The 15,921-nt window shown below is 40.9% G+C and overlaps 1 protein-coding gene across 1 annotated transcript; it reads right to left on the bottom strand.

Moving 5' to 3' along the window:
- Positions 1 to 1,282: 1,282 nt before the first annotated feature.
- On the bottom strand, positions 1,283 to 12,936 carry LOC124373014 (5'-3' exoribonuclease 2 homolog). The gene is given in 6 exon segments (XM_046831424.1): positions 1,283 to 1,492; positions 2,365 to 2,520; positions 2,522 to 2,539; positions 10,006 to 10,117; positions 11,494 to 11,621; positions 12,599 to 12,936. Coding segments are annotated over 6 exon segments (672 nt in total). The 5' UTR covers positions 12,674 to 12,936; the 3' UTR covers positions 1,283 to 1,309.
- Positions 12,937 to 15,921: the final 2,985 nt, after the last annotated feature.

The following is a 15,921-nucleotide window of genomic DNA, read 5'->3' as shown; positions in this document are numbered from 1 at the left end:
TTGATTTTTCATCATTACTCTAAAAGAAATATAAAATAATGTCATCACAGGATTGCAGCAGTTTCTTATGAAAATTATTCTAAATAAACAACAGTAACATAAATTCCATTTACATTATTAAAACATTGACCAATTCTAACAAAGGTTCTTTTTTAGATGAACAAGATTTGTCTAAAAAGTATCTGAACTCCCTTTGGTGGCAGATTATAAACGCAACCGACTCTATCTCAGATCAATTATGGTTTCCTACCGAAACCACCACCAGGCATTCTCTGAGCCCGCCCAGTCCATAGTCACAGTGTACTGTTTACATGTGCCAGCATTGCATTCCAATGTGACTCAAGTCTTAAAAAGTAGTTTGCAGGAACTTGGCCGTTTCTGCTTCAGAGATTATCTCTATGATACAAAACCCGTTTGATAACGAGTTTATAGATGATCTTCAGATAAAGATTTTAGCAATTCAAGATGGCCATGTTTCAGTGGAGAGTGACCCGCGATCCTGCAATTTCCTGAAATTTAGAAGTAATTATTCATTTCCAAATCTTAATATAATATTTTATGAACTGCAGATTTTGAGATGTCAAGATCTTTCTCCAACTCCCATACAGTTAATTGACAGTTTTTTTGTTTACTGCAAACTAACCTGCTCAATGTGTACAAGATTTCTGGACATTGTACTTCAGCCAGGTCACAGGTCAATCTAACTCAAATGAGGCTATTTTTGTATTGTCTAAACCACTCTTTTATCTGAGTATCATCCATACAAAAGGTTATCAACAAAAGGTTATTGTATCAAAGGGATTATCTATGAAACAGAAAGGCCAAGTATATGGCAAAACTTCATGCTAACTCTTAGCTCAATAATAGTGAATGTGACACGAGGACATGTAATAACATAGAAAACAGAGCACTGTGACTCCTGATGGCAGTCTCAGATGGATCTCCCTTATACCACCGTAAAAATAACCAATCTGAGACACTTATATAATAAAAACAAAATGAAGTGCTGTGACTCGTGATGGCAGTCTCAGATGGGTCCCCCTTTTAGCATCATAACCGACCTGAGTCAGTTGTAGCTTAATAATCGGCCCAGCAAAAGGAGACTGGTTACTTTTCACATAAACCTGAAATATAATTTGAGTATAAAGAAGACAAGCCTCAAGGAAAAATGTCTTATGCTATATAATTAATGTTAAAAGTTTTTTTATATGTTTTCTAAATTGAAAGGAATTCAAAAACCTCCTCCAGCTAACACAAACAAGATGGCTGTGTACTGGAAGAAAATAATGAAATCTGTTACCACAATTACTTAATATTTATAACAATCACCTCGTTGTCTCCGAATGTAGTCCATAATCTTGTGTTCACCTTCCCCTGGCACGTTAGCGTCTGAGAGGATGACTTTGATGTTTCTCCAGCCTGGGTCATTGTTCAGTCTGTCATGAATGTAGTAGTGGAGGCAATTAGACAACCGTGCCATAAATGGTGTGCCCCTACAACGCAATCAATCAGTTTACAGCAGAGCCCATCTTCTTTCTGAGTAAATCAATTAGTTCAATAAGTAAATAAGCTTAGTGTTCTAATGTGCCTTATATTCATGTACTAAACAATTATTCTATATGAATACTTTATAAATGTAGAATTATTATTTGTTTCTAATACGATAAATTTTATCAAAACTTATTAAATTATAATATAAACTCTCTAATTTCTTCAACTTGCATTTAGCATAGTTCTTGCTGACTGCTTCAAAAGGAGTCTTCAGAGTCAAATTTTTATCAGCTTATCGTTTTAGAATATTTTCTAAGGTAGATGAGTACTCACATAATAGTTGAAAACTAAAAACAGTGTGAAAATTATTGGTTACCCCTTAGAGGATTTACACACTAAATGTAAACGAATTGAAAATAGTGATTAAATTAATTGAACATGTAGTTGTGCTATCATAGAACAATTTATAAACTGAGGCAGTTAGTTACGTATTTGACAGGCTCTTTCAATTAATATTTCACAACTTTTAGAGTCCAAGTTTGAACTTTTCGCTACTTTAAAGACCAATGGGGCATAGTCCGGAGGGATTTGAAAATACAAATAGGCCTATATTCATACCAGGGACAGTAAGAATGTGTATGTATAATTTCAGTACAATCGGTTGAACAGTTTACGTGCGAAAGCAAAACAAACAAACCAAAGCACTTTCGCATTTATAATATTGTTACGATAAAATTTAGATGGAATTATAGTTTAATTCTTTGATGTAAATGTTGGAATTTCTATAACCAACTACAAAACTTATCTACTCATTATTTTCTAAAATTAATGGATTAATTATAATCACACAGGAACCATATCATAAACACTTACTGGAGTAATACAGTTGCTATCAAAATGAGCTTCCTTTGCTTTTTCTGGGGGCAGAATCAGTCCTCTGGCTGACATCTCCTTCCTGACACGAGCTATCTCTTGAATCTTCTCAACTGTTTCTTTTGAAGCTCGAAAACGTCTTGATCGCTGTTGGTTTCATTTTAGCCCTTGGAGCCTGAAAATATATTTGTGCATTGAAAATACAGAAAACTTTACCACTCATGAAAGAAATGTAAACAATAAACAACTTTATAACTCTCCATTTCTTTTTGTTTTATGATAAGTAATATTATCCGGAGTTGGAGAAGAGTCACATGAAAATCACTCATCACACACAAAAACTAATCCTAAATCTGGTGATTGTAGCTGCAAGAAGAACCCTCAGCTAGTCAATGTTATCAAGCCTTTAGATAAAAACTTTGTGTACAGTTGAGTGAGAGATGAGACAGGTTGTGTTTGCTGATGCTGATATATGGACGTCAACTTGGTGTTTCAGATCTTACATGCTGGGGAAACGCATCGACCTTCTGATCATCAGTGAGCACTACCAAAACAAGAACGATTCAAAGTGACTTCTGAACTCCAAATCCAAGAGGAGCTGAAATGCATGGCATTAGGAAAGGATTCGTGTTGGTCAGGTTTGCAGATGTAAATTTGTCTTCCAAGGTCATTGGTCTCATTACGGGGCATGATCACCTGAGGAAGCATCTTCACAGAGTCGGCATCCTTCAAGAGGATCCGCTCTGTGGAAGGTGTAATGAGCAGGAGGTCTAGGAGACGGGCTGACCTTAGTTCGGGTCAATCCCAAATGAAACTGGGAAAGTACCTCTCCAGGGGCGGCACCGCCAAGGTGTCGCTCAAGACCGAAGGGGGATCCGAATCCAACCATCTAACCAATGGTTGGGCCCGGATAAACGCTATTCAGCGTCCTGCTTGAGGGTGGCCCTGCTGTCAACAAAACCCCAGGATCTAGGGTAGTGTCTCGAGTGTGCACTCTGCGCGGTGACGGCCCTCGGCGCCGCGCAGTAGTGGTGCCAGTCCGGGTCCGCCTGGAATCGCACCACACACAAAAACTTGTTTTTGACTGAGGGCACCCCAATCCCACGGTGTGAAGCGACCCGTGCCTAAGGGATGCATGGCGCAGGGGTTGTGCGTCGTAAACGGAGCCCTTGGGGGTTGGGCGCCCCCCCAAGCGTAAATAGCCTTACCTGGTCATGCGGGGCTCTGGCTGGGTGGACTGTTATTTCCTCGGTACTCGTGGGACCTTTTATGGAGTCTTTTAAAAATAAACAAAAAACACCAACAGATTTAGATCTGGAAGAACTGCAACGGGCAGTTGCATCCGGCACCCAGGCCTTGGATGTATCTGCCTGTTCTTCTAGCGCTACCACCATCGACGACGATGTAGTACTCGATGATGCTAGCGGAAGGGTTGAGTCCATGGACACAGACACTGGAGCATGTGTAAATGGACTACAACCTTAAGCTCCCCTTTAAACTGCGCAAGCGTTGGGCGATGGAGCAGAAAAAGGCCGACGGCACCTGGCTTCCGGACAGTCAATGGAGGAGGCAAACGGGCAAGAGGTCGGCCAATGAAAGAAGAAAGATAAAAAGACAGAGGGAGGCAGCACCGGAGGCAACTGCAGGTGCGGTCTCTACTCCTATTGGGAAGAGAGGGCGCTCGGGCGGTTCTTCGGCGGAAAAACCCCTGCCGAAGAGGCGCCCGACCGCACCTCCTGAGCAAGCAGCGCATGCGACGAGTACCAATCCCTCAACGGAGGAGGGGTTGGGAGAAACATTCAGGGAAGTTTCTGACGGGACATAAGCTAGTCTTGGTCCCTGCTAACTTTCCTGAGAGGCGCCTCTCAGAGGAGGAGGCTATGGAACTTCGGGGGCGCATTCTCGATGAGGTACTCTCAGCAGAGGGTGTGTGCCTGCAGTTCAAAAGGTGTTTCCCCGAAAGGGGGGCTCTCGTCATGCTTTGTGGCAATGACGAGACCAGGGATTGGCTGCGGGGTCTGGCTCCGGGGCTGGGGATCGGTGGCCCTGGGGGAATAGGGGTGATCTGTGGGGACTACAAAGACCTCATAAGATCTACCAAGGTCTTCCTAAGGGTCGATGGTCCCATGGCCGGGAAGAGACTCTGCGACCATTCTCAAGGCCATTAATAAACAGAATGCTGGGATCTCTGTGTCGGACTGGAGGGTTGTTGGAGATGTCCACACGGGACATTCCAGAACTCTTGTAATTTTAATAGATGAACAGTCTTCAACCACTCTTAAGGGGAGGGGCTGGAGGGTGTTCATTGGTGTGGAGCAGGTCCAGCTGATGGCGCGGGTGGGGCGGTTGATCATGGGGATCAAGGTTCTTCAGATCAACCTGCAGCACAATAAGGCTGCCTCGGCTGTTATTCTGCAGACGCTTCCTGTCGGAAGATTTTCACGTGGCTCTGATACAGGAACCTTGGATCAGCAAGGGAAAAATATCAGGGCTTTCAATGACAGGGGTGAAAATATTTAGTTGCCCAGGTTGAAAATGCCAGGACATGTATTGTTGTAAGCAACAAGGTGGACAGCATTCCTGTTCTGGAATTTTGTTGCAGGGATCTCGCCACAGTCAGGTTGATGGTGGCTGGTACTGGACGAGCCCTGCTAGTTGCATCATCATATCTACCGTATGATGATGCGGGAGTCCACGCCCTCCAGGGAACTGGCTGCCTTGGTGGACCATGTTGGAGGAGTGGAGCGGAACTGGTGGTGGGATGCGACGCCAACTCGCACAACGAGGCGTGGGGCAGCACCAACACTAATAACAGAGGTAAGTTACTTCTAGAATACATAATGTCCCGTAGTCTAATGATCGCAAATGTGGGAAATGTGCCCACGTTTCGCACGAGGACAAGAAGGGAGGTGCTAGATGTGACCATGATGTCGGAGGGTATGGCTGGTCGGATGCATGGCTGGCATGTGTCCTGACGAGCCTTCCCTCTCTGATCATGCTCACATCTGTTTTAAGATCGGTGAAACAGATGCTGGAAAAAGTTCAGTATAGGAATCCGAGGAACACAAAACTGGGTATCCTACAAGGAAAACCTCAGGGCACGGCTGGATTCTGATTCCACTAATGGGAAACGGATTCACAGCGCGGCGCAGCTTGACGAATCTGCTGACGGTTTAACTTCTGCGATTGTCGGCTCCTTCGATCTCAGCTGCCCGATTATAAACAAAAACAGATCTAAGGTAAGCCTGGTGGAGCTCTGAATTGGCCTCTTTGAGGAAGAGGGTCAGGGCTCTATTCAGGAGAGCCAAAACTTGGGGTACTTGGGACACCTACCACGAGGCTCTTGCACTGTACAACCGCAAGGTTCGTACGGCTAAGAGGTTAGCCTGGAAGAAGCTCTGCACCGATATTGACAGTGTGCAGGGCAGTGCAAGGTTGCAAAAGCTATTGGCAAAGAATCCCATCTCGCCGCTTGGTAGTCTCAAGGACGATCAAGGTGTTTACATTACTGAGCCGGAAGGAGTTCTGAAAGTCATGATGGGAACACACTTCCCGGACTGTATTGTTTCATGAGGGTGAACAACCACCCGAAAGTGAGGGGAGACATGCGGGTCGCGCCACTCATTCGCAGTGGAGTCTGGCGCACCGTATTGTTACCTTCAGTAGGATTGAGTGGGCTATTAACTCATTCAGTCCTTACAAGGCTCCTGGGGGCGACGGGGTGAGACCGGTTTGCTTGCAGCGGGGATTGGACATTCTCCTTCCACAGCTGTGCAGACTGTTCAGAGCCTCCGTGGCTCTCAGGTACATCCCACTACCCTGGAGAGTGTCCAGAGTGGTGTTCATACCGAAGCAGGGGAGGGCGGGCATGGATCGGCCGAAGTCTTTCAGGCCAATATGCCTGTCCTCCTTCCTTCTCAAAACCATGGAGAAAATGGTTGCCAGGTTTGTTTGGGAGGGAGCTCTTCTGGAGCGACCTTTGCATCCTAACCAGCATGCCTACACTCCAGGAAAGTCATGCGACTCGGCCCTGCATCAATTGGTATGCAGGATTGAGAAGACGCTGGCGGCAAAAGAGGTAGCCATAGGAGTCTTTTTAGACATTGAAGGTGCCTTTGATAATACAGCCAGTCAGGCGATTATCAATGCGGTCTCGGGACGTGGCGTTGATGGTCAGGTGTGTGACTGGATAGGGGCCTTGCTCACGGACAGGGTTGTTGTTTCAACCCTCATGGGAGCAAGTGTTAGTGCAAAGGCTACGAGGGGCTGTCCGCAGGGCGGCGTTCTCTCTCCTCTTCTGTGGAACCTGGTTGTGGATGACCTGCTGAATTCTTTGAATAGCAGCGGTGTCTTTGCACAAGGGTACGCAGATGATATTGTGATTCTTGTGAGTGGCAAGTTCAACACAACAATCACGGAATTGACCAATGCTGCTCTGAACATGGTGGGAAACTGGTGTGATAAGGTTGGCCTCACCGTCAACCCCACCAAGGCTGCCGTGGTTGCCTTTACCAGGAGGGCGACAGATGGAGGGCATTGGTCCTTTTCTATTTAAAGGCTCACCCGTTGAGCTGAAGCCTGAGGTCAAGTACCTGGGCGTGATCCTAGATAGGGTTCTAAACTGGGGACCTCATCTAGAAAGGGTCATTGCCAGGGGTAAGTGGTCTCTAATGCAATGTAGACGTGTGATAGGTGGGCCCTGGGGACTGAAGCCGAGGCTCTTGTACTGGCTTTATGTTTCCGTGGTCAGACCTGCACTAATGTACGGAGCTGTCGTATGGTGGCCAAAAATGGAAGCCAAAACGGTGGTAGCACGTTTGGCAGGTATCCAAGGATGGCCTGCCTCGCTATCACAGGGGCCTTTCCTAGTGCGCCAGGCGCGGCTCTGGACTGTTGTCTTAATCTCGCCCCCCTGGACATTGTCATTCGAGCTATGGCCAGGAAGAGTGCCTACTGTCTGCAGCAGACGGGATTCTGGTCGGGCTGCAGCGGTGGGCACTGCAGAATTAGCACTCTGATACAGGAGGATGTTTTGCATATGATCTCTGATCAGATGCCACAAAAGTTTTCCTTTGACAAACCCTTTAGGATTATTTTGCCCTCAAGGGATGATTGGTCAGAGGGGAAGCAACCTCTTCCACCAGCGGAGCTCGAATGGTACACAGACGGCTCTAAAACAAAAAGCGGCACAGGTGCTGGAATTCTGGGAGTGAGACCATGTAGGGAGCTGGTGGTTCCTATGGGTCCGTATCCGACAGTCTTTCAAGCGGAGGTCGCAGCCATTATGGAATGTGCTCGTGAGAATCTTCGTCTGCGATATAGGGGCAAGACGATTAACATTTTCACGGACAGTCAGGCAGCGCTGATGGCGCTGGATTCTTGCGCAATCAAATCCAAACTGGTTTGGGATTGCTATCAGACCGTTTCCTCCCTTGCCAGAATCAACAATGTAACCGTTTGTTGGGTTCCTGGTCATAAGGGGATTTCTGGGAACGAAAGAGCTGATGCCCTGGCCAACCAGGGCTCAGCAACAATTATGACGGGCCCTCAACCATTCTGCGGTGTTCCAAGGTGTGAATCCTCTAGGGTTGTCTCGAAATGGATTCGCGCGGAGCATGGGAGAAGGTGGAGGTTGCATCCGGGTTTGAGAGTGAGTAGAATGGTATTACAGTCACCTTCCTCCAAGGTGGCCTCGGACCTTCTCTCATTAAAACAGATCAATGTCTTCCAAGGTCATTGGTCTCATTACGGGGCATGGTCACCTGAAGAAGCATCTACACAGAGTTGGTATCCTTCAGGAGGAGGATCCGCTCTGTGGAAGGTGTAATGAGCAGGAGGAGGGACTGCTGAGCACCTGCTCTTTGATTGCCCAGCAATAGCAAGAGAGCGGTATGCCATCTTTGGTAGCTTGAACAGGGGTGGCGAGTTTTCCCAGGAGGACTTGATAGGTTGTTTTCGGCGGTTTGTTGAACTGCTGAAGTTGTAGACTGGTAGTCCTCATGGTGTTTTTCGGGGTGCGCAAAAGGCCCTTGAGGCTTAAGTGCATGGCAGTAGGCCGCCCCAAGGAAGAAAAAAAAAAAAAAAAAAAAAAAAAAAAAATGAGCAGGAGGAGACTGCTGAGCACCTGCTCTTTGATTGCCCTGCAATAGCAAGAGAGCGGTATGCCATCTTTGGTAGTTTGGACAGGGGTGGTGAATTTTGCCAGGAGGACTTGATAGGTTGTTTTCGGCGGTTTGTTGAACTGCTGAAGTTGTAGACTGGTGGGCCTCATGGTGTGTTTCCGGGGTGTGCAAAAAGCCCTTGAGGCTTAAGTGCATGGCAGTAGGCCGCCCCAAGGGGGGGGGGAAAAAAAAAACTTTGCGAGATGCTTCTTCATTTTTAACTGAAATGTTCAAAACTTCCACACACTGATTGATAATTTTGAGGACACCTTAAGAAGTATGTTTGATGATAAAGTTGTGGTTGCCAGTGACTTTAATATAAGCCACAACGCAACCACATGCGCACCATGAGCTTTTGTGTGCTTTAGAGTAAGACTTGCCTCACTCACTCACACGCATGTGTGTGCACTCACGCACGCGCACATACAAACACACACACCAGAGGTTGATACATTCTTGAGATGGCAGCAAGTATAGATTTTCTGTGATGAACAATGTGAATGTTTCCACTTTCCAAGAAGCTGTATCACCAGAAATCCCAGATAAGTGACACTATTCTGGTCTTGAACAGTCGTATTACTTTCAGCTTGTAGTTCAATCGGTGCATATTGAACATTCAGGTTTTACAAGTTCATCTTCTGCTGATTGGAAACTTTTTAAAAAAACTGAATGCTCTTGTAGCTACTTGAGTCAGGTAAGATTGCGGTACTGGACAGAGCAGGTACAATTGAAAATGAAGGAGACAACCATAGGTTTTATATGATGTGCTTGCGATGCCTCCAATGTTAAGAAGTCAAAACCACAAGTAATAAAAGCAGTGATACTGGGGATTGATAAGAGTATCAGCCTGCACTGAAGATGTCTGCGCCAGTGTAGGATCCTGACCAGGAGAAAAAAAATTCTAGTAAATAAATAAAGAGAGCAAAGACCAGACAAGCAAGACAATAGGAGGAGCTCTAACACAATGATATGGATAGTGAGGTCTGGGATACAAGATCATGATATGAAGTCTTGGAACTCGGTCATCCAGACTCAACATGAATGCTAAGAGGATGGAGCATGTTGTAAGTATTATTATGTGGATGAAATTTCTAATCTTTTTTTCTGTTTGTCAGTAACTAGGAGTACAGTGTCATCCATTTATATCATTCCTTGCCCACATTTTTGAAGATATATTGGCAGATCGTTGGTCAGTAGGATGAAAAGTGTTGGTCCTAATCCTGAGCCTTGTGGTACACCTTTATTGATTGGGAGTAAAGGTGACCTTGGCTGGGAGACGGAGGGAGGGAGTAGGAGTGGGATATAGAGGGAGAGAGAGGGAGGGAGTGAGAGGGAGAGGTTGTAATTTAATTTAATATATTATTATTTTTTTCAATGTAAAATAGCTCTAACTAATGTATTTTCTAGTTATTGCTGAAAAAGAGAAAGAGTTGCATATTTTTGCATGCTCTATGCTTAGCTAAATAGATATAATACTTACCACCCCATCAATCGCCATGTACAATAATTTTCTGGGCCGAACAATACGGAAAAGTCGGTCAATACACTCAAAAATAGCGACCATCATTTCATCTTCATTTTTTGGAGCTGGTCTGAAAAATAATATTTGTTAGAAACTGTCCAAGTCATTATTCAAATTATATTGCACAAAGTGACTATTTTTTGTAGCAGATCATACAATTTTATACTTGAAAGCCAAAAAAGCAAAGAGGAAAATGGACAGCACAATAGAAAACAGGAACTCTTGAGACAACAAACAAAAAAAAGCAATGAATGGATTGAATCTGAGAACAAGTAGCTCTTTTCCTAAAAGGGAGAAAATTTCAAAACATTATGTTTCCTAGTAAAATATTACTTAAGGAAATTACATTTTTTATAAAAAAGTCACTCTCTTTAATAATCTCTAATATACAAAGTACATCCCTACTTCCAGTCATTTCCCTGCCAGTCATGATTAAACAATATTCACAAATAAAATGAGTTTTTATTCCTTAAATTCTGCCTAAAACTATATGCGTAAGTACTATAACGTAAAACGAGACAATCCAACAATACTCTTAATGTAATAAATAAATAAATAAATAAATAAATAAATAAATACATCAATATAATACAATGTTATTTACATGTAATAACAAAGTTAAGGTTATAATATCCCCTACAATAACAGCCACACAAAGCTTGAACATCTGAAACCATAGAACATTTTGAAAAAGTAACTAGTATAACTTAACATTTCAGATTGTTTTATACAAATTATGTGTTACAAAATAAAAAAAAAAAAAACAAAAAAAACAAAAACCTGGCTGAGTTAAACACCTCACTTAGTGTGAGTTCGACAAATTGGCCTGTCTCACCCACAAAGCTACATTCCTGTAGCTGTGTCCATAAGTATTAATTTTGCATATGGTAATTGTATTAGGCATATTAACTTCTTGTAAAAATCAATATTAACCTATTGTATAGTAAATGATAGAAATAACTCAGTTATTACCTCTTAGTCTTTGAAATAGGAGCTAAAAAAACAAATGCAGACACTGATGTATATTTAAAGTAAAACTTTATTAGTGGAAAAATCAAAGATCGAGTTAACACGAGTAAATAGCTATGTATTTACAAGGCAAACTGATGGATAGGAATGTTTAGAGAAGTCAACGACTGAAGACTAGGCCTATGACATAATATTTATGCATCCACAAGGACAACCTGGATCCTCTTTTTGGATTCAAAGAAATAACATGTATTCTATTCCTCTTGGATACACTCTTTGCATGGTTAAAGCTCCACAGACAATAACACAGCTGGGGCATGAGTCCTTGACCATTGGGGCATTGACCAAGAGTCCATAGAAACAGATTATTACCAATTCAAACAAATTGGTAATACCCAATTAAAAATATATAAAATCCTCCTGTCAAAGTAAATAGCTTTACAACTTGATAATGCTACAAAGTAATGGTCCACTTACTTATCTTCCGGATGAGTGCAAGGATGGATTATTCCATTCATGTCCAAATATAGATTGTCAAATTCCACTCCATTTGGATTCGGTTGAGAAGAGTCAACTGGTATAAAAGTTCCATCGAGTTGTGTGTTCTATAAAATAGAAATAAAACAAAGATGATTTGATAACATTATGAGTTCACAAATAATTATAAATGATAAAGTTTTCGTTATAAATAGCTATTATGGTAATTCAATTCAACATTAAAATAACAAAATTTGCAAATATAACATACTCGATTGTTATGAATATAATATGATTAAATCCATGATGTTATAGCTTTTATAGAACTCTAAATATCTATAGATTTGTTTTCGATTCAATAGCCAATAGCATTGATTGTTTTGGTAAACTGTATAATATTGATGACTATCTAAACTACCGAAACCAAAATGTCAAACTGAATTCCATTGTAGGTATTTCAGACAACAGTATAGTTTAGCTGTTTTTATGTCTAAAAATGTAAAGATCTTGTACTTCAAAAATGTAGGTGGCATGTTATGACACAAACAAAACAGTAAATCAATTAGTTACTTTTACTATTTTGAAGGATAAATGTGTCTAACAGCTTGTGACAAATTACATGTACATTGAAATTGTACTTGCGGCCACACATACAAATTATTTTACTTCGTTTCAATTAATTTAGAGCAATATTGTTATTCAATGCATTAAAAGAGCAGGCATGAATTAATTGTAAATAACTAGGCCTATAATTTAAAAGTTTTTGTATTCAATAGTTTTGGTACTTCTAATTGATAATACAGTACCCCGATTCAATCGTGGTGGTGGTCGCTTATTATACTGCAGCCTTTTGGTGGCTTAACATAGAACTGCAGTCAAAAGTCAGGTGGGCAAGAATCTTATTCCAGCTTGCAGAAGGCTAATGTTGAAGGAGAGGAATTCCCTTCCCTAGCCTACATAGGCTTAACTCTCTCCTTATGTATATCCCAGCATGTAATCCAGAAACTAGCCTAGCCTAACCTCATTTATTCTGATCATACACAAAATCTACTTAGTGTCAAATATGATATTTCAGATATTAAATTTATATCAAGTCACTCATTACCTTCTCCTCAATGCAGTTGACTATAACTGATGGGTATTTTCTGCTTAGCCACCTGAAAAAGGCTGGAACACCCATTGTTGAACCGGTTAAAAATCGGCAATGAAATAGCCTATAAGCCTACGATTGAATCAAATTGAAAATAAGTTGATCACTTCTGTTCCGGCATCATTTTAAATGTTGATTGTCTATCTTACTTAATTCGTCCCGAAATTCTTAACGCTAAGACACATCAGTTTCTTATAGTATTTAACACAACAATCCGATTTCCACAATTTCACTTCACTCTATTCAACCCAATCCCAAACAAACCAACCAACAGGAACTGGATTGAAATGATTGAAAACAATACAACCAACAGGCCGACGACATGAACAACGTCGACGTGAAAAGAAGATGTATCGCCAAAGACAGCCCTAAGGACAGACACTACCCCGGCAATAACGTTTTAGGTTTATTACTCTATGACTAGTCCTTAGATGGTAACCATCAGAAATTTGATTTTTAACTCTAGTTTTTCTAAAATTTTAGTATTGTAGTAGTGTTTTTGCCATGAAACACGCCACTTTGCCATGAAAAATTTTATTGTGGAAGAGCACCTTTGTTTATGCCGGGCCGGTCGGCCCTCTACAAATCTCCCAGTTTTTCACAACTACATCACAGCATCATTTTCCAATCATCTACAGGTTTGTTTTGTTATTGTTTTGTTAAATTATTCCATTGTGTATATATTTTATTCACAATCTGTGGTGGTTCTTGTTATTATTGTCGTTACGCTATGTTTTGTGTTATCTAATCTGTTGATTTTGATCAATGTAAAATGGCTTTGACCGTTGGAAGAAATAAACGAATAAATACTTGTATATTAGGCAAATAATTAATTAGCATTTAAAATAAAAGTAAAACAACGTACCAGTCAGGTTTCTATTGTTCATGTATGGGTTTGGAGTCCAACCATGTTACTTTTATATAGTAACCCATTCTAATAATTATCTATTATATTTTTTATAATACTATATTGTACTAATAAAGCTTATATTTATAAACCTCACATTAATGGAGGCATAGAAAAAGTATAACCAAGTCCATACACAACACTGCAATGAATATCTAAATATTGTAATTTGGATTAAAACGTTAAAGAACAAATTTTTGTTAATTTAATCATGCCGAAAGTAAATGTATAAGATTTCATAGCAACACACACCTTGAAGGATTCAAGTTGTTATAAAATGTTTTGAATGAGGTGGTAGAAATTGTGTTAAAAGACTACAGTGAATTAGAACTTTGAATTATACGGAGGCCACTTTTCTTAGAGGAGTTATCTTATCGGAAACCTAAAACGCAACATTATTAGAAATAACAAATTTTATTTGATTGGCTGGGAAAATTACATGTCATTGTGACGATCGGTGCTTGTTTACAGCCCAATAAGAAACAATGTGGGCAAGAAGGAGGCAACTCTGTCCCTATCTACTAGTTGCTATTACTGTGTAAGTAAGTAAATACAAAGGTACATCCGTATTATAAGCATACAAAGTTAACGAGTGCTCGAGTGATCTGAGCTTGAATTTAGGTACTATCTCGAGGGTTGTTTTCTTCTTTCCTTCGCCAGAAGTGCGGGGTGACGCCGAAGGCTTTTCAGGCGAAGGAAGAACAACCTCAGATCACGTGAGCGCACGTAAAGGTAGCAAATTTTAAACTTAATCTTTAAAATTAAACTTTGTTTAACTTTTGTACTACTGGTAACATATTTATGATAACCTAATCTAAACCTACTTATGTCGCGCAGTAACAAGTAAAAGATAAACACAGAGTGGCTTCTTCTTGCAGATATTGCTTCCTTTTGTGAGGTTGAAACAAGAACAGATCGTCATAATGACATGTAGTTTTCTTAATAAGTGAAATAAAGTCTGTTCTTTCTAATAATGTAATTTTTTATGTTCCCGATAAGAAAAACTCATCCAAAAATAGTGGTCTACGGTATTAAAAAGTACAAGTAAATTAATAAAAAGTTGGTTTTAGGGGTTAAATATGCAAATAAAGTGCAAAATAACCTAAAGATGAAAGAAAACGTGTCGTATATAAAAATAATGAAATAAATCAAGCAGATTAATCTACTGTGAGCATGAGACGGTTAAATCTTAAGATTCGGCATAGTTGAGATTTATAACCCTCCATGTATGTTCACCACATCACGTCGCAAAGCAAAATATTGAAGATTTAGTTCTTCTATGGGGACATCCAGATGGGTTTTAGCAAATCTTAACACCAATCGAATGACGAATGAAGTGCCGCTTCAAGCCAAGAAATTTTCAAGGAGAAACTAAATCATCCCTTCAGATTTCAGCATGAATCGACATGGATCTCGCTTACCCTGCTTTCCAACATCTACTGTCACGGTCGTGACCTGATTGGACTTCTCCCGCACCTAGTGAGTGCTTATACTGGTGTTGGTGGCGTTAGTAGAACTGGAGTAGGTCAGCTGGCTGTCACTGCTAATACTCGGATACACAATTTCGGCTGCAGTATCATAAACGTCATACAATACTCCGTGGTAGTCAGAAAACAGAAGACCATCTGGAACAACTCATTGCCAACCGGCTCGCCGCCCCGTGGTATCTAAAGTGGTCGTCGCTACGCGACCACGCCGACACGATTTTCCCGCCGAGCACCCGGTTATTCAACAAATGTCATTCATTACTCATTATATATTGAATAACTCTGTGTGAGGCACTCTGGTGTGTCCCTACTGAGTTTGAACAAAATTCGCACTTTTTAGACCTATAGCACGCACTTCAAAGCATTTCAAATAAATGACTATTTTGAAATCTCGAAGAACAACCTTAATAGGATTTATAAATTAGATGAAGTTTAGACATTAAATAATGAGAAGAAAATCGCTAGATCCATGGCCAGAAGGTTTGTAAACAGCAAAGATTAGAATAAAATTCTCATATTAAAACTCAATGCATCCTGTTGACACATGTTTTCATAAGAAAAGTAAAAAAATAATAATAATTACATCTATATCAAGTCGGATTTTGAGAGTATGACGAAACCATCTATCCCACTGGCACGACAGCAGAAAACTGAGATATATTTGAACCAGGAAGACAACGTTACTCCTACTGTATTTAAGATAAAATTATGCTTAGTTCGAAAGTTGTATCTTTTAAGTACTTGTTCATGTACTTAATGTCTTCTCCCATGAAGAAGAGGATAGATTTTAATCCTTGAAACGCAGTGTTATAAATTTTTTAACGTATAACGATGGAAAATGTCTGAAATTCTTTAATTTTTCAAACTATTTTGTTTTAAACTCG

This window comes from Homalodisca vitripennis, unplaced genomic scaffold (genome assembly GCF_021130785.1).
Source record: "Homalodisca vitripennis isolate AUS2020 unplaced genomic scaffold, UT_GWSS_2.1 ScUCBcl_4607;HRSCAF=10882, whole genome shotgun sequence".
In the NCBI taxonomy this organism is placed as follows: Eukaryota; Metazoa; Arthropoda; class Insecta; order Hemiptera; family Cicadellidae; genus Homalodisca; species Homalodisca vitripennis.
The sequence above is the reverse complement of the archived record's forward strand: the minus strand, read 5'-3'. Positions and strand labels throughout refer to the sequence as shown.